Source organism: Scardinius erythrophthalmus (genome assembly GCF_964197995.2).
Source record: "Scardinius erythrophthalmus genome assembly, chromosome: 21".
Taxonomy (NCBI): Eukaryota; Metazoa; Chordata; class Actinopteri; order Cypriniformes; family Leuciscidae; genus Scardinius; species Scardinius erythrophthalmus.
In genome coordinates, this window is record NC_138241.1 from 29,206,302 (window position 1) to 29,230,968 (window position 24,667).

Genomic DNA, 24,667 nt, shown 5'->3' on the forward strand with positions numbered 1-24,667 from the left:
AGACTTCCCCTTCACTTCTGTCCAAATACTGAGCTGCAGTTCCCTGTGCTTTAGTTGCACTGTGATTAGGACAAAGTTCTCAGCTCTGTAATGTGCAAGGTTTGTTATGGGCATCTCAGGCTTAAGGACAGGGATCAAAGCCGTCATCAGCTTCCGTGTCATGTGGGAAAAAAGCACAGTGGATGAGACTGTGATCATGTGACCTGTCTATGGAAATACACTTGATGTATTATTCTGCACAGACAAAATTCTGGCCACTCATTTCACCTTCAAGTGTACACCTGAGTTTACAAAGAAGTTAATAACTTCAATAGTCCAAATAAGAAATCCAGGCAAACACATGGGGCCTCCTTTATAAAACACATGTTTGATCGGGTTTGATCTTAAATACCATGGATTTTATCCAATGTCAAAAGAGAGAAACAAATCAGGATTTATAAACGCAGAAACTGATGTGAAAATGTTCTTATGGGTACAACAACTGAAGAGCATGCGTGCAAACTTTTTGGTGCTCAACTGCTCATATACCAGTAATTCAATCAATTCAACACTGTTTATGAAAATGTATACATATATACACAGACATTTTTAATAGTTAGTCGTTTATATTAATGATTTCCATAAAACAAATAAAAACAAAAAAATGGCAGCGGCTACTTTCAAACAGCAATAATGTAAATAGCCCAAAAAAATAAATATTGTGCTAGACAGCTTCAACAACATTATGCAGTGTCTATTTTTGGGCTGTCAATAGATAAAAACGTTTTGAATTTTATGTTCTGCTTTGCTTTGTCTAGCTGTTATTCAATAGAAACGTGTCCTTTGTGAAAAGCTCCACCCATTCTGTGTTCTCGGTATGGTTTGGCGAGGAATGTTGCCTGTAGTAGCAGTAATAATAGACTTCACAAAAGCATAGACGCGATACTTTAAACTTGATTTGTTCTGACAATGCCAAAAAAAGAATTTTGTGTCGGGGGGCATGATTAAATTAATAAATGTATCACTTTTTTAATTAATTTTTTTTATAAATCACACTAAATTACTGTGGTTATTTGAGAGGTCTAATAATAAGCAATGGAATCTGAAATAGGTATTTTATTCATCATGCGTATATTTTCCTTCAGGGGCCACTTTCTCTTCTCTGGGAATGCAGAAGAAAAGATCTTTACAGGCTGGTAGAAGGAATCTATAGTTTGCTTTGGCAGCCTGTAGCTGTCAGACCATCAGGACCAAGAGCAAGTAAAAAACTATGCCCAGAACACACACAACGACACACACTTAAACAGTCTAACACAGGAGGAGCACCATGCTTCATTTATCCAGGATGATTCATCCAGTCAAATTCGAAGCAAGAAAGTTTGGCTGTAGCTAAATGTTTACAGAGGACCAGCAAGAACACATTTAAACAAGCATTCACACTCGCATATAAAACATGTGCACATGCTTACAGGAACTCTAGTAGTTCTCAGAAACTCTTGCTTAAGCATTATTCAGATGAGATTGGGATTATTAAAAATTAGTATGTGGTCTGAAACAACACTTGGACACATTATAAATATATTCCATGTGTAAGTAAGGATAGGACAAGGTCGCAATGTTTTTCCATATTGCGACATACATCAGAGTCAAAGGGATTATTGAAAAATTAGTTTGAAATTTGATTTTGGTTCTAGTGTTTGTAGTTTTGATGAAGGCTGATCTGAATGCAACCGTAAGAAAGCAGTGGGGTTTAAGCAGACAAAAAATTGGTGAAGTCAGGCATATGCCACCAGAGAGAAGTCTGCATAATTTAACAAATTAAATTTGTATATGGATAAATCGTTCACATTATGGTCAATGAGATGTTTTTTTTTTATATAAAATAGACGAATTTCCATTTGATGCCAGCTTTAAGGTGAAGATCATACCTGACGCTGCTACCACAAAGGTTGTTTTGAGAAAATGTCGGAATCTGACTCTTCTTATTGATTTTATTCTCTTTTTCTGATTGATACCCTGCTAAAAATCCATAATAAACCAGTCATGATGTTCTCAAGCAAAACTGAGATGCGCTGGTGTAACTGGTCCACCATAACTCCCGATTCCAATGCTGGGGAACCAGCATTCAAAACACACTATACGCTGTTGCATGAAGCCAGTTTCAGTTCTACCCTGGTAACTTTGAGATTCGTTTGAGCAAACTTGAGAAAAACATTTCTGGCTCAATAGGGTGGATTGGTTTTTAGCTGTGTTCATTGCCAAAACTGGAGCAAAACTGTGAGCAAAGTGACAGATATCTGATGCAATAAAGCCACTCCCCCTGTATATCTTGAACCCAAATTTACAGTAAAAATTACAGGCAAAATTATATTTATATTATATGAATTATAATTCTGTATAATTCATATAATATATTAATTTAATATTGACTATTAATATTAAACTTTACATTTAAATTAAGATAAATATATACATATAAATAAAATCTTATACATGTAAATCTTTTTCTTATATATTAAACTGATTAAAGGAACACTCCAACTTTTTGGGACTTTAGCTTATTCTCAGTATCCCCCAGAGTTAGATAAGTCCATACATACCTTTTTTATTTCTGTGCGTTCTGTAAGTGTTATTTGACGCACCCACCGCTAGCCTAGCTTAGCACAAAGACTGGATGTAAATGGATAATGGTAGCATACTAATCCCAATAAGTGACAAAATAATGCAAACATTTTCCTATTTACATGTTGTGATCTGTATAGTCACAGCGTGTACAAATAACAAGGCTATATGAGACAGAGACCATTTTTAATCGTATAAATACTGGGAACTATATTCTCACTAGGCGTAGGAGCACAGCTAACGTTACTTGGGCGGAGTGGCTACTTGGGCGGAGTGATTAGCGCAGCACACGAGACGCCCTGTGGTGAGGAGCAGAGAGTTCGCTCAGAGTTGGAGTAATAGAGTCAGCAATTACTAGATAGTAAATTTATAGTTTACAATCATGGGTGTTTGCTGTATTGTAAAGAGCTGCGACAATAAACAGGGGAGACCAGGTAATACTATGATGTTTCATAGAATTCCAACCAAAAACGCTGACCTGATGAATCGATGGCTACTTGTTCTGGGTATAGATCCAAACACACCTGTAAACAGCATCACGAAGTATTTCGTTTGCTCTGAACATTTTACTATAGACGACTATTTTGAAAAAATGCAAGTTGCCACACGGACCATGAAACGTGTGCTAAAGGATACAGCCATCCCATCGATAATAAAGACAGGACAAATTGGATCACCTGTTGCTGCGGTAAGTGTTCCGTTATGTTTTGAGATGACTAACATTAGCCATACTGTAACAGTCACAGTGCCATGCTAATGTAATGTAACCTTAGTAGTGACACTATTACGTGAATAGGGGCTCCGTGTATCCCCTTTATTGTTATTATTGTGTTGTCATGAACACACTGTATCGCTCAATAACAAATGAGCGGCGCTAAATGTAACTCTCAGGACTGTAACATTCAACTTGCTAATGAACAGCTTCCAAAGTTTGTAACTCCTCGTCTGTGTATTCTGGCTCAAAACTATATGGTTCTGGATCTTAGTTTGATACACAGTAAAATTCCTCTGACAATTCCTCAAAGTCAGCCATGATCACGAGTCACGTTCGCTACTAGCTAGTTAGTCACGTTTGTTTTGTTTACGGAACCATCAACAGGGCGTCTCGTGTGCTGCGCTAATCACTCCGCCCAAGTAGCCACTCCGCCCAAGTAACGTTAGCTGTGCTCCTGCGCCTAGTGAGAATATAGTTCCCAGTATTTATACGATTAAAAATGGTCTCTGTCTCATATAGCCTTGTTATTTGTACACGCTGTGACTATACAGATCACAACATGTAAATAGGAAAATGTTTGCATTATTTTGTCACTTATTGGGATTAGTATGCTACCATTATCCATTTACATCCAGTCTTTGTGCTAAGCTAGGCTAGCGGTGGGTGCGTCAAATAACACTTACAGAACGCACAGAAATGAAAAAGGTATGTATGGACTTATCTAACTCTGGGGGATACTGTGAATAAGCTAAAGTCCCAAAAAGTCGGAGTGTTCCTTTAAGGTTACACTGATATTTCCTTCTCAAAATTTTGCTCCAGCAGCAGTGTTTATTACTGCCTTGTAAATGCATTTAAATTTATGACATTTTTCATAACTATCTCTTAATATTCAATAGAGAAGTGAATTGCACCGGCTCTCTCACAAGAAGTGAAACTGTTGCTCTCATGTTCCCTGTTTCCAGCACGTCAGACTTTAATGACAAACTCAGGATCAAACCAAAATGAGTTTGGAATTTAATGGTTTTGTCAACTCTAAACCTTCTCTGAAACTAGGAGTTTGTTCAACCAGCTTCATGGAACAGGCCTCAGCAATGCTGGATTTTTCCGGAGGGTAGGCTGCCAAAAGTACCACCAACTATTACTTTACCCAGAAAGATGACAACTGTACCAGGCAGAGCAACAAGACATTTAGTTTTAGTTGCATAATTCTACAAAAATATAAATAAATTGAGGGAAGTGATGTGGAGAAATAACATACCGCAAATCACAGACAGTCCTGTTCAAACGGAACTTAATTTCTCGGAATAACCCTAAAAACTGTAGCTAATTTGCCATGACATTTTTTGCCATGCTTATGTGAGAAAAACATTCGATTTGGACCAGATTAAAATGAAAAAGTACATCTGTGAAAAACTAAAGAATACTAGACTCATCTGAATAGGGCTTGAGTTATTAAGAAATACAAGGCAGCTAAGTAGTGTAGCTCTTTCAGCAAGCTCAGACAGGTTTGCAGGAACAGAGTGATCAGACACTCTACCTCTACCTATCAACACAGGACACACTCCAAAAAGCTTTGTTCTTTGCAATCTAGCCATGTGGAAACACACCATATCATTCCGAAACCAAACTTAAATTCCAAGACCATCAGGACTTTCAAGTTCTATCAAATCTGGGAAACTGAAAAGGCACAGCCAGAGTTACATAACCTGACTTCCCTTTTTTCTGATGGTAATAATGAGAGTCTGCTGGCGCTCTTGTCATCCTACACCGCAGCGGTGGACAGCGCCAGAAGGGCAGGCAGGCCTGCTGATGAGGCGCAGATGTGGCGTTCAGGCCACGTGCTCATTCCCGCCTCTCCTGCCTGTCAGATCATGGTAGCTCTGGACTCCGTACACACAGCACATGGTGCGCCGTGACTCACTCACCCACATTTCCAGTAACCTTCCTTCCATTTCATAGAAAACAGGAAGGATGGAGCAATCCCTTTTTCTTTCTAAACGAAAGTGCCTATTTTGGTATTGAATGTTGGTGACGGGAATGGAACTAGTACATCTAGATTTTCAAATGTCATAATAAAACAGTTAAAAAACAAACTACTGAAAGACTGGATTGTTATACAAACAAGACAATTCAATCATCTGCACTTAAAGTCAGTTTTAAAAAACAGTCCTGCTTATTTTTGTACATTTTCTTGACCTTAATGTGCATGATTCAATGGTGCACATTATTCTAAGAAAACATGTCAAAATATGATAACCTCTGAAACAACCGTCCTTTTTGGTCAAAGATTCCAAGTCCTCTCGACTTCTTCCCTCCAACCATATGGTTCTATTGGAACACCTCACAGTTCAATCAATTTCCGATGTATATAATGCCAAAGTCCCACACTACACATTTTTCTTGTTAAATATTTCACATTTAGGAAGTAAAATCATTTGCAAATACCACTTCACGACTTTTAGGACCCCATGAAGTCACGTTACGAGTGCAGTGTTATTTCCTGTGTTGACATATTTCCTACTGAAACTAGAAGCAGGGTTTGTCCCTTAAAAAACTAAAAGACTTTAGTTACATCACAGCCATGAACCATGATTTGCAAGAAGCTAGTGTAGTGCAGAAGTCATCAATATTTTTGGTCTATTTTTCCTGAAACACATTTAATTAAAATGTACACTACAGTTAAAAAATGTGAGTCCTTTAAAAAAAAGAAAAAGTATACTTTTTTTTAAACAAGGATGCATTAAATTGATCAAAAGTGACAGTAAACACATTTATAATGTTAGAAAAGATTTCTATTCCAAATAAATGCTGTTCTTTTGAAGTTTATCAAAGAATTATGGAAATATTTATCAGGGTTTCCATAAAAATATTAAGCAGCATGTTAGTTTTCAACATTGATAATAATAAGAAATGTTTCATAAGCACCAAATCAGCATATCAGAATGATTTTTGAAGGATCATGTGACGCTGAAGACTGGAGTGATGATGCTGAAAATGCAGCTTTTTTATCTGCTTAATTTAGTCAAAATTAAGGAGCACACTAGCATACAGATGGCATTAAAGACTAAAAGCCACAAAACTCTCATTTTGATTTCATTGGTCTTTAACATTTTCTCTACAATCCAGTTAAAAACAAGTCACTACTGCAACAGCTTTTATTCCTCTCAAGTCAAGGGAGTTTTGTTTGGCAAACAGCATCACTGTAACGTTTTAGCTCATCTTAATGAAGGCCCGACTGGAGCACAATGTGGTAGGCGGTGGGCAGGAACATTCCACACACATGTTCCTTACAAAAACATAGGAGAAGGGAGGGACTTCAGGAGCAGACTGCTGTTTTTTTTTGTTTTTTTTTTACCAACTCCAGACTACAGATGGAGGAAAACATCAGAGAAGAGTGGGAGGGGCTTGGCAAACGTGACCTAATGGACTGCAGACCTCACATGTGCGACCCAAACATGGATCTCTCTGCTCAGTACACAATGCAGCTCCACACAGCACGGGTGGTCCTCGTATCATTATAATGGCTTAAAGTGAGGCATTAAAGCTATCTTCCCTGCTGAAAAGACTAAGTTGGACCAGCATGAATTTCCATGAAGGCGGGTTTAGGCTGGAGATGCTTCTCAGATATCATGATCTTTCTGATAGACCCAAAATTAAAAATTAAAAGGATCGTTCACCCTAAAATAAAATAAATTAAGTCATCATTTACTCACCCTGGTGTTGTTCTAATGCCACATGAATGATCCCATGTGACACGTGTCATATATTCCAAGTGTTCTGTGGGTTTGGATAGGGTTTGGTCAAAAACAAACCCAAATTCAGTACTAGGACCGTTGCTGTTCACTCTGTACATGGCATGCTACCCTTGTGAGATATCATTAGTAAGCATGGGATTAGTTTTCACTGTTATGTTGATGATACTCAGCTCTATATCTCTTTGTGCCCCGACGAAACTTCCCAATTCAAGAAATTAACGGAATGCATAGCTGACAGTAATTTCCTATAACTTAATTCTGAAAAAACAGAGTTTCTAATGATTGGACCAAAAACCTCTGCACATACTAACCTAGAATACTGCCTAACAATTGATGGCTGCTCTGTCAAGTCTTCGTTGTCGGTTAGGAACCTGGGTGTGCTCTTTGATACCAATCTCTCATTTGAAAGCCATGTTTCTAGCATCTGTAAAACCACATTCTTCCATCTTAAAAATATATCTAAATTACGACATATGCTTTCAATGAAAAATGCGGAACAGTTAGTTCATGCATTCATGACCTCAAGGCTAGATTATTGTAATGCTCTTATGGGTGGTTGCCCTGCATGCATAATAAAACAAACTACAGCTGGTCCAAAATGCAGCAGCTCGAGTTCTTACTAGAACCAGGAAGTATGACCATATTAGCCCGGTTCTGTCAACACTACATTGGCTCCCTATTAAACATCGTATACATTTTAAAATATTGCTGATTACTTACAAAGAACTAAATGGTTTAGCTCCCCAGTACTTGAGCGAGCTCTTAACGCATTATAGTCCTTCACGTCTATTGCGATCTCAAAACTCTGGCCAGTTCCTATTTAGCACCTAAACTCTGGAACAATCCTCCTAACATTGTCCAGGAAGCTGACACACTCTGTCAGTTTAAATCTAGACTTAAAACACATCTCTTTAACCTGGCATACACAGAAAATTATACATTCCTATTATTCAAATCAGTTAAATGATTATTAGGCTGCATAAATTAGGTCAGCTGGAATCAGGAACACTTCTTATAACACCCGATGTACTCGATACATCATAAGAAGAATGGCATCTACGCTAATGTTAGTCTTTCTGCTTATTCCGATGTTTACTGTAATCAGCTGGATCCAGGCCGTATCCAGATCAGATGGAGGACCTGCACGTAGACACGACCACAATGCATCCCTGAAGTGTCAGCAGAGATTGTGTCAACTAGACTCTCCCCTGTGAAGGCCTCATTGACACTACAGCCATCGGCACCCATCTCCATACCGGCGTGACTCCGATCTTCAACACGATGGAACTGGATAATATTCTGATTGTTCCAAACCAATCTGACTTCTGACCTATAATGCTGCCTGAATCATAATCATAATCATACACTGTTCGTTCATTGGCCAGAGGAGAACTGACCCCCCGACTGAGCCTGGGTTCTCCCAAGTTTTTTTTCTCCATTCTGCCACCTGATGGAGTTTTGGATCCTTGCCACTGTTGCCTTTTCCCACCTTTGTTGCCATTGGCTTGGCTTGCTTAGTTGGGGACATTAAATTTAACATTTCATTTAATATTCAACAATAATATAGATCTGCCTGCATTGACACTATTATACATAAACTGAACTGAGATGGATGATGACATCACGGTTTACTTCAGAGCGGCTATATTAATAACTTAAAAAAAAAAAAAAAAATGAAACACCACTGAACTTACTTAAGCTGGACTGTGACGCTATTTTCTTCAGGAAACAAACTTTTTTGCATTATTTTCCTGTTATCTCGGTAAAGCTGCAACAATCTGTATTGTAAATTGCGCTATATAAATAAATGTGACTTGACTTGACTTGTGCATTGATCAATGTTTGTATGTAAATAAATGTACAAATTGAATCATATCCACTTTATTTTTAAAGTACAAGTGGGTGCAGCCAAATGTAACATGAATGTGCGAAGCTTCCGATGTCATTAGCTTACACTGAAAAAAAAGTCTTATGGGGTAAGATCGACATGAGGGTGAGTAAATTATGACACAATTTTCCTTTTTGGGTAATCAAACTAAACCTAAGTCAGTCCTCAGGATGTAACAAACAAAAATATTTCCATGGCCAGCTAGCTGAGTAAGCTTAAAGAAATGCAAGGGAGTAGCTTTGCTTGATTTTCAAAACATTTCAAATATGCAAGGGGAGCAGAACCAAAATAACTAAGTGAATAACAAAATTGCTGATAAGATGAGTTCATAATGCTGCAATGACGAAGGTTCATGCCTCTTTTATAACACCTGCTGCCTATGAAAGTTTTTAAGACATTGCTTCAGTGAGGGATCGACAAACAAGTCTGAACCTGTGCTGTCTCCTGCACACACACACACACACACACACACACACACACACACACCTTCTTATGGAGTACATAGTTAAAATTTGGGTGCTTACATTATCAGGAGAAAGGTTTGCCTCTCCCTCTTTCTCTATGGCAACCAGCCCATAAAAACCTGTGATGCCCCCATTGGCCGACCTCCCCACATCGCTAGCAGTCTGGGCACTCAGCCAAACGTCCAAACATATCAACCTGCAAAGACCCTGTCGCCAAGGGCTCACACCGATTCATGAATAAAGGTAAAGGATGTTGGTTTCACTGGGCTCGAAAGAGCTTGTGGCTCCACATGAGAGGATTTATGGAGTCTGCCTTTCATCTAAACACTGTGGAGGTGGATGCGAGGTAGAACGGGAGTAAAGTATCACTCATGCATGGATGAAACAGGTATTCGCAAAAAAAAAAAAAACACTAATCCAAACAGTCTAATATATACACATACACTCAACTGCAAGCTAAGATACACTCGCAAACACAAACATAAGCAAGCACCAAGGTTTGGACACACCGGACTGAATTTATGTTTCTTATGACTTAAAATATTTCCTCTTTAAACCAACCTTGAAGAAAACTGGGCCGCTGTGTAGTGGAGCAGTTTGTTACAGACGAGTAAGATAGTATGGTTTATGTAATCTGTACCTGGAAGTTGCCGACCATGATGAGTCCTGCAGCACAGATCCATCCAGTGGAGAGACTTGCTGTATTTAACACACAGTTCTGGTGCTTCTCTATCACATGGGCATAGCGTAGAAACACAATCACCATCACTGAGAGTTGGAAAAGACAGAGTGAGAGAAAAAAATCTGTTATTTTATAAAGAAATACCACCATTAAAATATTGCATTACAAACAAGTGACATGCAGAAATTTTAAAATGTATTTAAAGACACCGAATATGAATTTTTTTTTTAAAATAAAAATTACATAAACTCAAATGTTTTTATTTCTTAAAGGCAAAAGCTTAGCAGGCTTTAACAATGTAGTCTTAAAATAAAAAACATCTGGACAACTTGCAACAGTCACTAAGATGTTCCCTGTTGAATGTTATAACAACATATAGCAGTTGTTTTTCTAATGGTTAAGATTCCTAAAAGTATGTGAGTTCATATTTATGTTCACATTTGGCAGACACCAAAGTTAATTCAAGTTCTACATGTTACACACTCAATAAGTGCCAAATGAGAGTAAAACCGGCCTTGGTGAGTAAAAGGTAACTTTATCAAGTACTTCAGCATTTTACATAGTGTAAATGTAAGAAAGCCAGCCCCTCACTGATATGAGTGATGTATGCAATGTAAAACAATCTAAAAAAAAAGAAAAAAAGCATCTGTCGTGACTTGCCCTCATCTTCAAATTTTCATTCACTGAAAATCTTCCACTGAGGTATATCTATGAGGTAAATCAATTTTTTTCTCCAGAACTCTAAGTAGTGACACATGTCAAATATTAATTTCATAAGCAACCAAAATTAAAACAACAACAACATCATGATGCATCCTCACATATTTATGACAGTATGCACGTTCACATAGAGACTAGTTGGCTCATTTCAAGTGACACATAAAAACAGCTAAGTAGTCAAGTTATCATAATGACAAAAAATCCATTAATCTGTTCTTTAAATCGCTTGTCCTCTTAAAGGATCACTGTGATGCTGAAGCCTATATAGCCAAAATATATTAGAATATATTACAACTTTAATTTCTTTTCATATAAATGTGTTCTTGAAAGAAGTATCTTATGCTCACAAAGGCTGCATTTAATTGATCAAAAATGCAGTAAAATATTGTGAAATATTATTCTAAATTAATATAATGGTTTTATATTTAAATATATATTTTAAAATGGAAATTATTTCTGTGAAGCAAAGCTGAATTTTGAGCAGCCATTACTCCACATGATCCTTCAGAAATCATTCTAATATGCTGATTTGGTGCTCAAAAAACATTTCTGGAAACATTATTATTCAATGGTAAAAACAGTTCTGCTGCTTAATATTTTTTTCAAAACTGTGATACAGTGTTAGTTTAAAAGAACTGCATTTATTTTTACATAGCAATATTTTGTAACATTATAAACTGTCACTTATTGTATTAACAATTGAATGTGTCCTTGTAGTCCAGTCATTTTAAGCCAAAATGGGGGTCAACCTTGAACAAATTGCAACAGAAGCAAACTCAACTGATTTTGTATACTCAATATGTCCTGAGTAAGGAAAAAAAAAGCCCAGAAGAATCCCATTAGGGGAAAGTTTTGAAAAAGACAAAATATAGTCTATTCACACGCCTATTCATTCTTTTTCTCACGTGAATAGAGTAAAAATGTTAACCTTTAGATATCACCATGAAAATTACTGAGTTGATTACTTACATCAAGACAAACAAAAAAATGTATGACAAGTTTTTTGAAATTGTTTGTTAACATGGACAAACGGTGCATAATCTAATTACTTATGTGCTAATTTGCATAAATACCACAACTGATCTAAACATTGGGTATAGCCAGGTGAAAATGTCTTTTTGAATCTTGGTGACACATAACAGTAAAATACTTAATGTTAAGGTCTGAATGGAACACATTTAGGCTACCCATGAGCATTAATACATATAGAGGCAGGAAGAAGTACTTTAGAAACCAGCCTTTATTAATTATTATTGCAGAAATGGGGTTTAGGACTGGGTCCGTGGGACTGTTTCTGGGGATTCACTCTTTATTTTACCTACCATTTGTCTTCTGCATTCTCCTTACCATTGTCTCCTGTTCTTCCCTTAGACTCGTCCCCCAGAAACAGTCCCACGGGCCCAGCCCCAAACCCCATCTCTTAAAAATTAATAAAGGCTGGTTTCTAAAGTACTTCTTCCTACCTCTATGTATAATGCTCATGGGTAGCCTAAATGTGTTCCATTCAGACCTTAATATTAAGTATTTTACTGTTATTTGTCAACAAGACATTTTCACCCGGCTATACACAATGTTTAGATATGTTGTGGTATTTATGCAAATTAGCACATACGTAATTAGATTATGCACCGTTGTCCATGTTAACAAACAATTAAAAAAAACTTGTAATACATTTTTTGTTTGTCTTGATGTAAGTAATCAACTCAGTAATTTTCATGGTGATATCTAAAGGCTAACATTTTTACTCTATTCACGTGAGAAAAAGAATGAAGGTCTTTTTCGAAACTTTCCCCTATTGGGATTCTTCGGGGCTTTTTTTTCCCTTACTCAGGACATATTGAGGATACAAAATCAGTTGAGTTTGCTTCTGTTGAAAAAACCTTTTTTCATAAAATGACTTGACTATTGCCCAATAAAAGTATTAACTTTAAAAATTTTTACTTGCCCCCAAACTTTTTAAGGGTAGCCCATACCTACATATTTTAAAAGAATTTCATGCTGTTTTATCAGATGTTTGTATAAATAGGTCTTGATGACATACAGAAGATAACCTTACTATGTTAGTGTGACTAATGAGACAGAAGCAGAATAGTATCTTTACTCATCTCCAAACTAGTCAGACTCACTTTGACAAAACAACGAGTTCAGTATTGTTTTTTGGTCAAGAAAATCCATTGTTTTTCTGGAAAGTCTAAAGAGGCAGGCAACGTGGAAAGATGAGAAGCGAGAGAATAAAAGAGGGGCTTCATGGTGAGATCTTGAACGTAAACCAAGCTGCTGCAATCTGCTCAACTGTTTTACTGCTGGGTTAATGCTTAATGAAAACTGACTGTGGCAGATGTGGCCTGTTAGAGTGGCAAAGTGTTGGGGAGAGAGGACAGACAATAAACCACCCCTCCTTTCTCAGCCCAATCCACCAACGAGAATGTTCCTGGTACTTCTGAGTCAACATTACAGTTATCGTGACACATTTACCAAAAGAAACACTGCAGGAAGGACCAGCATGCATTTTCAAGCTGGTAAGTGCTGGTCTTGCTTTCGGACCACTGTAGCCATGTAGCTGACCAGTAGCTGATGATGCAGGTCAACCAGCATGATGGAGGTGGTTGATCAAGAAAGTCTTGCTGGTTAAGCTAGACCAAGAGCCCACTAAGGACCCGCATCCAAAACACAACATGCTGTGTAACCATCCACGCTGGTCTTTTCAGCAAGAAACTCATTTTACATATAAGAGGCTTTATGAAACTTTTGAGATAGCAACTAATTTAAGATGTTCGATACAGCATGTTGTAGGAGAAGTTACGAGCATGGAAAAACAAACAACATGTCTGCAGATGAAGGAAATTAACTCGGTTCAATAAAATCCAGCTGAAACGGCACAACAGCAACAGAAAACGGGGACCATAATAGTTGTTAACTGCATTAGACTACACTGTTAGCTGCAGACTTCCTTCCCAAGCATCTACTATTGCCGTTTCGCTCATGAATAGGCTCTCAGTTGATACGGGCACAGGAAACAATGGGACTTCAGCATATGCAGCAATCTGCAAATAGCTAAAAATACCTGCTTACTGCTGACTTTAACTTCTTGTGCTCAGGACAAACCCAGATTCCCTAAACGCAGGGCGTAACGAAAGCCCACAAATGGTCTTCCCAACTGCCTATCTGTGTATATGTTTGCGTGTAGGTGTGTTTGTAAGCATAGTTTCCTGGCTCTTGGCCTCAGAATGCAGAAAACAAGACTGGGGACTCAGAAACACATGGTGTCCATCAGACATGTGCAATTATTATTTCTGCTGTGTAACTACCACCACACTTAACAGACAAACAAAGCTATGTTCAACCCCAATCAAACTCACTCTACATTAATGGTTTAGCCTATTAGCCGTTTTTTTTTTTTTTTTTTTACATTAGTATTTCGTTTTCATTTACATAAGCTTTTCAACTATTTTTTTTTTTCAGTAAACAACAACGATTGTTAATAGTTTTAGTTTACAATAAAAATGCTGATTTAAAAGAGACTCGTTCCCCAAGAATCCATGGAAAACCCCTTGATGTGCAGTGAGATGTGAAAAGTACTGTAGCTTGTGAGGAATATTGTATGAGGACTCTAAATCAGCACTCATACAGTATCTCAGTCACGCAATCTCCCCTAATTTCTGTGTATTCACAGAGAAGGTTCCAGTTTGTAAGGGGTGAAATGTGGCGGAAATACTGCAGCCCAAACACATTAGCGAGACAACACCTGTGTATTTATGGATCACGGGTTTTCACTTTGGTGTAGCATTCCCTCAAGAGAACAAAAAACAGGAGATAAAAGTAAACAACTGCCCTGTCACAAGGTCCTCGGGAGCCTAAACTAGCTTCGGTCAGTTCCTGCTGTGAACTCTCTCCACCCTGTTTCCCTTCTGTTAGAGTGCAACACGGCTGAAAGATGTTTCCTCTAGTGCCATGCTGACTTCAAAAAGAACTCAGATACGGGAACACTGAGTATTATATAAGCCACGTGAAAACAATGCAGCCCTAGGGAACTGATTGTCACCCTTGATCGAACAGTCGGCATGCAATTTTTTGTCAGGTGTGCATTGCGTTTTATAAACGTTTTAGAGTAAAGAACTGCATTAAGATCCTATTGTCCTGGAACAGTGATGCAATAAATCACGTAGCATACGAGGAGGTTTCGTTTGATAGTCTTGTTATGTAAGACGCACTTTCAAAAAAGAATTCAAAACACAACTTTCTTGTATTGTTGGACGAACAATGAAAATGTCCTTGTGCAAACAAGCAGAGAAAGAGTCTCCCAGCAGGAGAACACTCTCACTTATAGTTACACAGGGTGGAGGATTGGACACAACAAAACAGCCCTTCAGCTCTCAGCATGGACACCGCCACCAGCCCCAGACGCTCAGGTCAGAGGTTACGCTCAACCAATGATTCTCTCTTTTCACAGACCTGCTGTATAGTTTGCACTCGGCTGTAACCGACAGTATCTGCAAGGAGTACAGCACTGTTCGCAATACAGCTGAATTTATGTTCGGGGAGCACCACGAGCAAGACTTATGGATATGACTCAGCAGTTCTTTTAAAAAACAAGATGTTTTGTTACAGCTCAAATATCAAAATCTTAGCTATTAACATTTGTATTTTAGGGGGATTTCTGTTCTTGTTTATCTGCTTTGAAATAGCCCTCTGGTCATTGTTTTTGCTGTGATGTAATTCAAATTCAATTCAGATCATTTCTGAAGATGATTCATCCTAATTCAGATAATTTCTGAAGATGATTCATCCTCAGCAACTCACTTGGAGTCTGATGACAATGTTTGGTAATGTGCAGTGACCGCATTGACCGTTCAGTTTTATAAATGCTTGAACACGCATATCCACCCACCCAGCTTTTTTGAGTTGTGAAATATCAAAATGACACTCAAAGCTTTTCCGGGCAAGTCTAGAGAATGACCATAATGTCTTCCCCTAAAAATCTGACATCAGTGAACATAAACACATCCGTATTGTTAAAGATAGTTGGCCTTGTATAGTTCGTCAACCAGTGGCAGTGATATTCCACATACGCAAATGCTAAGCCCTTGGTTTCCTGAGCTGATTGCAGCCCAGACAGAGAATCATTGTGCCACAGATGGGAATCATTTATTGGGGAGTGAACTACAGATTGATTTGAAATTCCAAAATCAAAATGAAGTTCAGGAATGTTGTAATAAATAAGAGGAAATAATGAAGTTGATGCTAAAAGGTGAAGTGAGCAATTTGAAAATTTTAACTTTCTCCTATCCTAGTTTAAAATGCAGAGAAAACTATACAGTAAGTAACCTATCTGCAGGTTGATTTTCCTGCTCTCTATGTTTTAGCATCCCAACCAGCCCGACACAGCCAGTTTTAGGGTGGCGCTTTCTGTTTGCAGATTGTGAGAGTGTTTAAAACTTGTTTACATTTTTTGACACCGAGAATTTTTCACAGCCATTATTTGAAATGAAATGCAAACACAAATTAAAATTAAAAGAATGTACATTAATGTTTAAAAGTTTGGGGTCAATAAGTTTTTTTAAAAAGAAATTAATACTTTATATAGCAAGAATGCTCAAATTGACAGTAAAGACATTTGCAATGTTACAAAAGATTTATATTTCAAACAAATGCTGCTCTTTAACTTTTTATTGATCAAAGACTCCTGATGAAATGCACAACGGTTTCCACAAAAATATTAAGCAGCACAACTGTTTTCGCTGTTTTATCGGTTTTAAACATTTTTATTTAAAATATATTTCACATTAAACTTTTGAAAAGTAGTGTAAGCGGCAGATGCACATTGTAAACTCACCCATAAAGGATCCGGTGCTGCAGATGAGACTGAAGAAGCAGCTCTCTGGAGGAAGTGTGCCGCATTTACTGCAGATCAGAACATCAGAACAGAGGTTAGATGCCCAGGGTTCTCACCACATGAATAAACACACATACATACATGCTCATTCCAAAGCAAAGGGTCCTGAGGGATGAACTCCCAGTGGCAGTTGACTAAAATAGGACACTCTGGCTCTTGGGAGCACACTGGCAGCTGTGGATTATTGGGAAAAAGACGGATGGAGCTAGAAAAGGGCTTGAGGACCCTCGGCTATTCTCTCACAGCTGTCACACTGTATGGGAAATGGCAAAAGATAAGCAAAGATAGGGCCTCCACTGATGAAAGACTGTGCAAGCACCTCACCATGAAAGGAAATCGTCCTCCTTAATGCATAGATAATCTTTACTGAAGACCAGTTCAGCTTTATATAACATGTCACCATGGTATGAAGCTTTCAAAAGAAGATGCAGCTGTAAATATACAGTATGGAGTAAACAAACTTCAATTTAAAGTCAAGCAAAAAGTTCTGAGAATGGCTGGCTTCCAACTTTCCAACATTTCATTGGATTCACTGTCTTAAAGGGATACTTCAAATGTAAATTCTGTCATTATGTAATCACCCTTATGCCTTTCTAAACCTGTATGACTTCTGTAGGTAGATTGAAGAATCTTCACACAGGTCTTTTCCAAACAAACAATTCATGGTGACAAAATCTTAAAAAATTACAAAAAAAAGCATTATAATAGTCTCATAAAAGTGATACATATGACATGTGCACTTTATTTCAAGTCTTTTGAAACCATATAATAGCTCAGTGTGAAGATTGAGAACATACCAAACAACATTCAAATCAACCAATCAGATTTGAGGGACAAGTTTACAGTTTATGTCAAGTTTAGGCTTAGAACCAGGGTTACGTGCTTCTACATCAGTGTTAGCCACCTATCATTTCCCTCTGATATTAGGGAGAACTTATGGGTAGAGTTAGGTTTAGGTGTAGGAATAGGGTTAAGACTAAATTTTCTTATAGGAATGTTGTTCCAGAATCAACAAAATATGTTGATCGTGGGAAAAATCGCGGTAATCGTTGCACTAGTCAATTTACTGGTATTTGCGCCATTATTTAACGCCTCAAAAAGCATGTCTTAAACCAGACGCAAATTTGCGCTGCTCTTGGTAGATTGCGTTGGTCATTAAGGAAATGACCCGGCTGCGTCTGTGATCTTTAATTTGTATGTCGTCAGTAGATCACGTGCAAAACTTTCCACTCCCCTCTGCACTTTTATGGGACTGCGCTCTCACGCTAATTTTCCCTGTTTAGTAAATATGGCCCTTAATTTCTACAAATTCCCTGAAGCAAACTCAGCTACCCTTAACCAATTTTCTGCCAAATGAGCCTCGACTGGATTACATATAGCAATGCTTTCTATAAATACATCACTGAGGTGTTAAGCTCTATAATGATAAGCTAAAAAACGAGTATGCTGTTCCAAGGTTTTGTGAGTGTGTGTGTGGATTTGACCTTTCACCCACTTCAGATACCTTAAGGCTAAGAACCGCAGACTATGCTTGGTAGCAGTCAAAATAAACCCACACACAAACACACACACTGCTGGTAGTGGAAATGCAGATCATGGACACACCCAAAGACATTTCGCATATAACTCAAGTTCTCATACTCCATAAACCACACAGCTCTGAAGGCAACGGAGACAGACGGTCTATTGAACAGTTCGGGTCAAAGATCCCACAAGTTATTCCAGAATCCACAATACATCCATTGTCAGATTTCCCTTTGATGAGAAAATGCCTAGAAAAGTCAAATAAATGACGCTAAACAATCTCAATGTTCTTGACAATTCTGTCAGTATGGTTTTGTTTTTTCCTCAGTAATTTGGGAAATTCCTTTGTGTGGTGGACAAGTGGCAGTTCCTGAAGAGTTTTTCTCTCAGCAAGAAAAATATCTCTTAAAGGGATAGTTCACCCAAAATGTTTAATTCTGTCACCCTCAAGTTGTTCCAAACCTGTGTGAATTTCTTTCTTCTGCTGAACAGAAAAAAAGAAGCTGAAGAAGATATGTTGAAGAATGTCAGGAACCATACAGTTGTGGGGCACCATTTCCTTCCATAGTATGGAAAAAAAAATACTATGGAATTCAATGGTGCCCCACAAATGTTTGGTTACAAACATTCTTCAAAATATCTTCCTTTGTGCTCAGCAGAAGAAAGAAATTTGGAACAATCTGAGGGCGAGTAAATAATGACAGAATTTTCATTTTTGGGTGAAATATCCCTTGAAACTGCTTGTTAAAGGTGCAGAGTAGGTCACACATAACAATGTTTCAAGATTCCTGTTTCTCCCTGACCCCTCAGTCTTTAGATGGAGGAAAAGAGAAATGACACACCAGAGAAAAACAAGAGATGTGTGCTGAGGAAAGGAAGGGGTTGTTGAATGAAGAATGTGCTGACAGTCACAGACCACTGCGTCAGGTAGGGAGGGAGGCTGGCTGAGAAAGGGCACTTTCCAGGAATAAGGTGCACTCTGGAATTCATTGTGGAGATTTTTTAAATGAAACACAGATTTCATATTTTTGGTAGTGGGAATTATTAGGGTGCTTTCATACTTGGATCAATTGTCTGGTCCGAACCTGAGTTTGACTGCTCCCCCTGCCCCCACTGGATAGGGTTACCGCAGTATTATTTGGGTCCGAGCAGCAATGCGTTTGCATCATCAAAGCAGCAGCTGTTTACCCCTGTTGCTTAGTAACAACAACGCAGGAGATGATTTTCATTGGCTGCATGTGAACAACATCTACTTTGCCCCACCCTTAAACACTGTAGTTGTAGCTGAGACCTGGAAGAGTTTGGTTCATGTTGTTAACATGTCGAGAAGATGCTGTTTTCTGAATCCACTTTGCATGCACTTCCAAAGGCTGAGGACTCAGGCTCGAATTGGTACGGTAAAACTGATGCCACAATTACAGTTCACATCACTGTGTATACAAGTGCTGAGGAAGCTCCGGAGCTGAAATGAATAGGCGTTTCGTTCCCGACATGCGCTGTAAGTGTTAGACCAATCACAACAGACTGTGCCATCTGACCAATCAGGGCAGAAAGGAGGGGTTTAGAGAGACTGAATTTTCGAACAAATCATTTTCAGACTCTTTGAGAAATGAGGTGATGCACAATGTATATTATGAGAAAATATAAGTTTTTTGAACTATGATGCATGTACAACTTATCGTAGGAGGCCTCCAAAACTAAATGAGGAACCTTTAAAATAGCATAATAGGGGCACTTTAAACATCAATTGTCTGTACTTTAATGGCGATTTTGTTGTACTCGACCGAAAACAATAATGTTAATGTTTAGCGGTGCTCCATATATTGTGCACATTGTAACCCAGAAGAAGTTACATCATTTGGACCCTTTCTACAGCATGACAAGGAATCGTTCAGCATGGCATGTAAATAATCTCCATAATAACCATTTTCTCAATGTTCCACAAACTGTAGTGTTTCCTCCATTTGTAAAGCTCAAGCAATTCTGTTATTGCATGAAAAAATATTACACATAAAAAATACAATACAACTCAAAAAGATATGTCACTAAATCTTAATTTAAGGCTAAATCTACATCCCTGTTAACCATTGTCAGTGTTTTTCTTACTGTTACTTCATACAGACCTTATGAGAGGAACGTTGTCCAGAGTACAGCATAGGGTTTGTCCCCTCTGCATTGGCAGATCCACCTCACATGACTGGTTATACATCCTGCAAGCAAACAAATACACAGACCCCCATATAAATATAAATACAAAAACATATACATTATGGAGTTACAGTATAACTAAGTCCCTTAGGTTTGTGGGAGTCTACTTTAAGATCTTGCTCACTTGCTATAAATAATAGTCAATCATACCAGACAGACCTGAGTATTAGCTGCTTCTGTCTGTGAATTTGGACAAGTTACACAGGGCTGCATTCCTACTGTACACTTGATGATATGGTCAGAGTTACAACTCACTTCCATTATAAACGTGTTTTGACAGCCGCCATAACTTCGATTCATTCTACACCGTGCAGAACTCAAGGCAAACATAATGTGGCTACACTTCATTACTAAAGCAAACACATCCTTCACTACAGGACTAATGCTCCTCCACCAGGAGGAAAAAACTGAAAGACCACTGTTGTTTCCAGAGTATAAAAATTACCCAGGAATGCAAAGCACCTAAAAAGGTAAAAGCAGCCTTTGGGCTGAATTTCATTAACAGACCGAATTTGATCTTGTTAGCTCAGCTTTAGCTCCACTATCCAATATCCAATATTAACAAAATAAATGTTTTATTTGATCTGCACATGACACCTAAACATAAAGTACACATTTTTCACTGATATTCTAAGACAGTGGGTTTTATTCATTAATTCCTTTTATTCACAAGTCATATTAATGAGTAATCCTCTCCGACTGCTTCTGCTCATGGACCCAGACACAGATGCCATTTTTACCATTTTAAATAATTAAGGGACAGTGTAAGCCCAACAGCAGCGCTAACATTTAAGTTACCTAGACACTGCTATGCTCAGTATGCTAATGTTTGACTAAAAGCACAAGTTAACCTGCAGTTCTTCATTGGCTGACACGTCCTTGAGCCATACAAGTTAATAAGAAAGGATTTGGACATTCGCTCAACATCTCATATCAAATACATTACTCATTAGTGCAGATGACGCAGAAGAAGTGTATTAGACACAATGCCAGGAGGTCTTTGTCTGATGTTTGCATTTTAAAAAGGTGTTAGTTCAGTATCGGTAAATGGTTAATATCGTTAGAGCTCAAATGAGCTCTCTTCTTTCAAAAGATGAAAATATGCATATTTCAGTTACCAATATATTAATAAACATATACAAATAAAAATACTTGTGTAAATGCTTAATACATTTAAAAAATATATATTTTTCATTTTTATATTTTATGTGCATTAAAGTGTTATTGTACAGTTTAAAATATTTTATATATTTAATCATTAAATTACATATATTGAATTAAATAATTTAAAAATACCATAGCATAATGTAATCTTACAATTAAAAGAACAAATAAATAACTTCTGAAAAGTGGACACAATGATATTTAGTTTAAAAAGAAGACTTCTTACCAGTTGTCCACAGGACAGACATGTTGATTATACAAGGCCATGGCATACCTGGAAAAATAGAAATTATGGTACATTAGCAACATAATGTAATCAGCGCAAACCAGATTAAAAAAATTAAAAGGAGGATTTAAACTTGCATTTCATTTTTACTTGCCTTGACTTGTTTAAAATAGATTGTGAAAAGTGAATTTTTGATTCTGTATACCAGTAACACTAATAAGGTCTTATTTGTTAACATTAGTTAAAGGGATATTTCAGCCAAAAAATTATATTCTGTCATCATTTACTCACCCTAAAGTTGTTCCAAACCTGAATGAATTTCTTTTGAAGAAGATATTTTGAAAAATGTTGGGAACCAAACAGGCTCAGGGTTTCATTGCCTTCCATAGTATGTAAAACATTATATGGAAGTCAAAGGGACACCTCAACTGTTTGGTTATTGACATTCTTCAAAATATCTTCTTTTGTATTCAGCAGAAGAAAGAAATTCATACAGGTTTGGTCGGAACATCTTGAGGGTGAGTAAATGATGACAGAATTTAACAATGATCATTAAAAATGATCAATATATTTTTACAGCATTTGCTAACTAATGTTAACAAATGAAACCTTTTTTGAAAAGCGTTACTGGTGTAGCTCATGAAAACACCATCTAAACAAAATGGACACAAACAATTCATAATAAAAACTGTGTTCTAAAAGAATCTGTCTTTGAATGCACCAATGATCATGTCAAAATAAAAACTGTTTCAAAGCTGACCACAAGAGCAATGTAAACTGGTGTCTGAAATTAAGCAAAGAGACGCAGTATGACTCATGAGCCCAGAGCTTTAAGGGCTGAAACATATAAAAGTTACTTTATCATTATAGGTTCTGCATATGGACATAAAGAAAGGATTATCAAAAATATGCTGTGGTCTCCTTCACTACCACAACAGCCTGTATTCACAGATAAAATCAGAGGTGCATGTCCTTTTGACGTGACTTTCTGTTAGCATAGAACCAAAAACCGGAGAGCTCTGGAAACTTAGTCAACTCAACCTGTGCATCTTCAGCTTACCCTGGCATTATGTGTCATTCTTTGCTCACACTTATGCAACAAGGTCAGCACACTCGTGGTCCCGTCACGCTGACCCTCATAAGATGTCAATGAACACAGGACCATCAGATAACGGTTAAAGCAAACGTTTGCCAACTGACTTTTACAGAATCTGATGAAAGAGAATTTCCAAGCAAGCAAAATTTGCTTACTATGGAAACTTGTCTCCAACACGTTTTTTGTTTTGTTTTGTTTTTTCACAATTTGGACCGTTTTTCTCATAAGTTTATACCTTGCAATTTCAAGTTTATATCTCACATTCTGCAAATAAAAAAAAATTGTGAGTTATTCTGACTTTTATAACGAGCAATTCTGACTATATTTCTCGCAATTGTGATATAAACTCGCAATTCTGACTTTATCTCTTGCAATTGTGAGATATAAACTTGCAACTCCAAGTTCTAAAGTCAGAATTTTGAAATAAAAAGTCGAACTTGCAAATCTGACTTCATTTTTCACAATTGTGAGATATAAACTTGATATAAAGATATAAAGCATTTAAAAGCAAGTTTTAAAGTTCGAATAGCAAGAAATAAACTTGCAATTCTGAGGAAAAAAGTCAGAATCGTGAGATGAAAAGTCACAGTTACCTTTTTTATTATTTTATTCCATGGCAGAAACAAGCTTCTATAATTACAAATGGACAATGAGACAAGAAAAGACTATTAAGCGCTCTGTGGAAGGTAAACACACTCGGCACCTGCCGATGGATACGTCTTTCTCCCATGCAGATCTCACTGTTGACATACACACACAAACACATTTGCATTTGTCCAACGTAACTGCATCTGACAGCACGCAGGGTCAGATGTGGGCTAAGCAGCAATTACGTTTGTTTTCATCTCTAGTAAATAGTGTGTGTTTCTTGTGTGTCCACAGCGAGACAGATCACCTGAGCCTCGCACTACACTTGGCACAACGCTGAGAGAAATTACATTTGGTAAACAAACATTCTGCCATCTGCCCTGGCTGGTGTTGTGAATAATCACGCAGACTGTTACCAGGTCACTTTCAACATCCCAGAGAGGTGCACAAGACATGCCCAGGAGAACACAGTCTGGCTACAGAGTAACACAGCACAACACAGTAACACGCTCTGATACTGGAGCGCATCTGTTCACCATAAGATTTGGATTCGCTCTCTGAAGTAACTCGTGACAGGAGTCAATTGTGAATTTTTTGGCTGAACATTTGTAATTCTTCATTTTTTATTTTGAGCAGGGCACCACAAACTTCAAAGCATTTAAAGGGATAGTTCAACCAAAAAAGAACATTCTGTCAACATTTACTCATCCTCATGTGGTTCCACTTTTGGTACATGACTTTCTTTCTTCTTTGGAACATAAAAGAAGATATTCTGAAGAATGTTGGTAACTAAACAGTTTTGGTGAAACTTCCATTGTATGGGCTAAAAAGACAGAAAGTACGTCTTTGTTTGGAGTAAATGATGACAGAATTTTCATTTTAATTGAATTAAATGATGACAAAATTTGCCTTTAATTAAAGACTTGGCTTAGCTCATGAATATTTGCCATCAAAATTACATTTTAAAATATTTTAAAACAGAAAGATTTATTATAAATTGTAATAATATTTCACAATCTTGTTAGTGCTTTCACTGTACATTCAATCAAATAAATGCAGCCTTGGTCAACAGACAGATCTCTTTCAAAAACCTAAAAAACAATTGTACAGACCCTAAACTTTTGAACGGTATTGTACATAATA

General features: G+C 37.4%; 1 protein-coding gene across 1 annotated transcript in view; it reads right to left on the bottom strand.

Moving 5' to 3' along the window:
• LOC308682245 (transmembrane protein 150A) overlaps positions 1-24,667 on the bottom strand; it is a 37,773-nt gene that overhangs the window by 9,761 nt on the left and 3,345 nt on the right. The window contains exons 3-6 of the mRNA XM_081351808.1: positions 21,841-21,888; positions 20,366-20,452; positions 16,659-16,726; positions 10,064-10,191 (exon numbers count right to left, since the gene is read on the bottom strand). Of these exons, the coding sequence (XP_081207934.1) occupies positions 10,064-10,191; positions 16,659-16,726; positions 20,366-20,452; positions 21,841-21,888 (331 nt within the window). The remainder of the gene's footprint in view (positions 1-10,063; positions 10,192-16,658; positions 16,727-20,365; positions 20,453-21,840; positions 21,889-24,667) is intronic.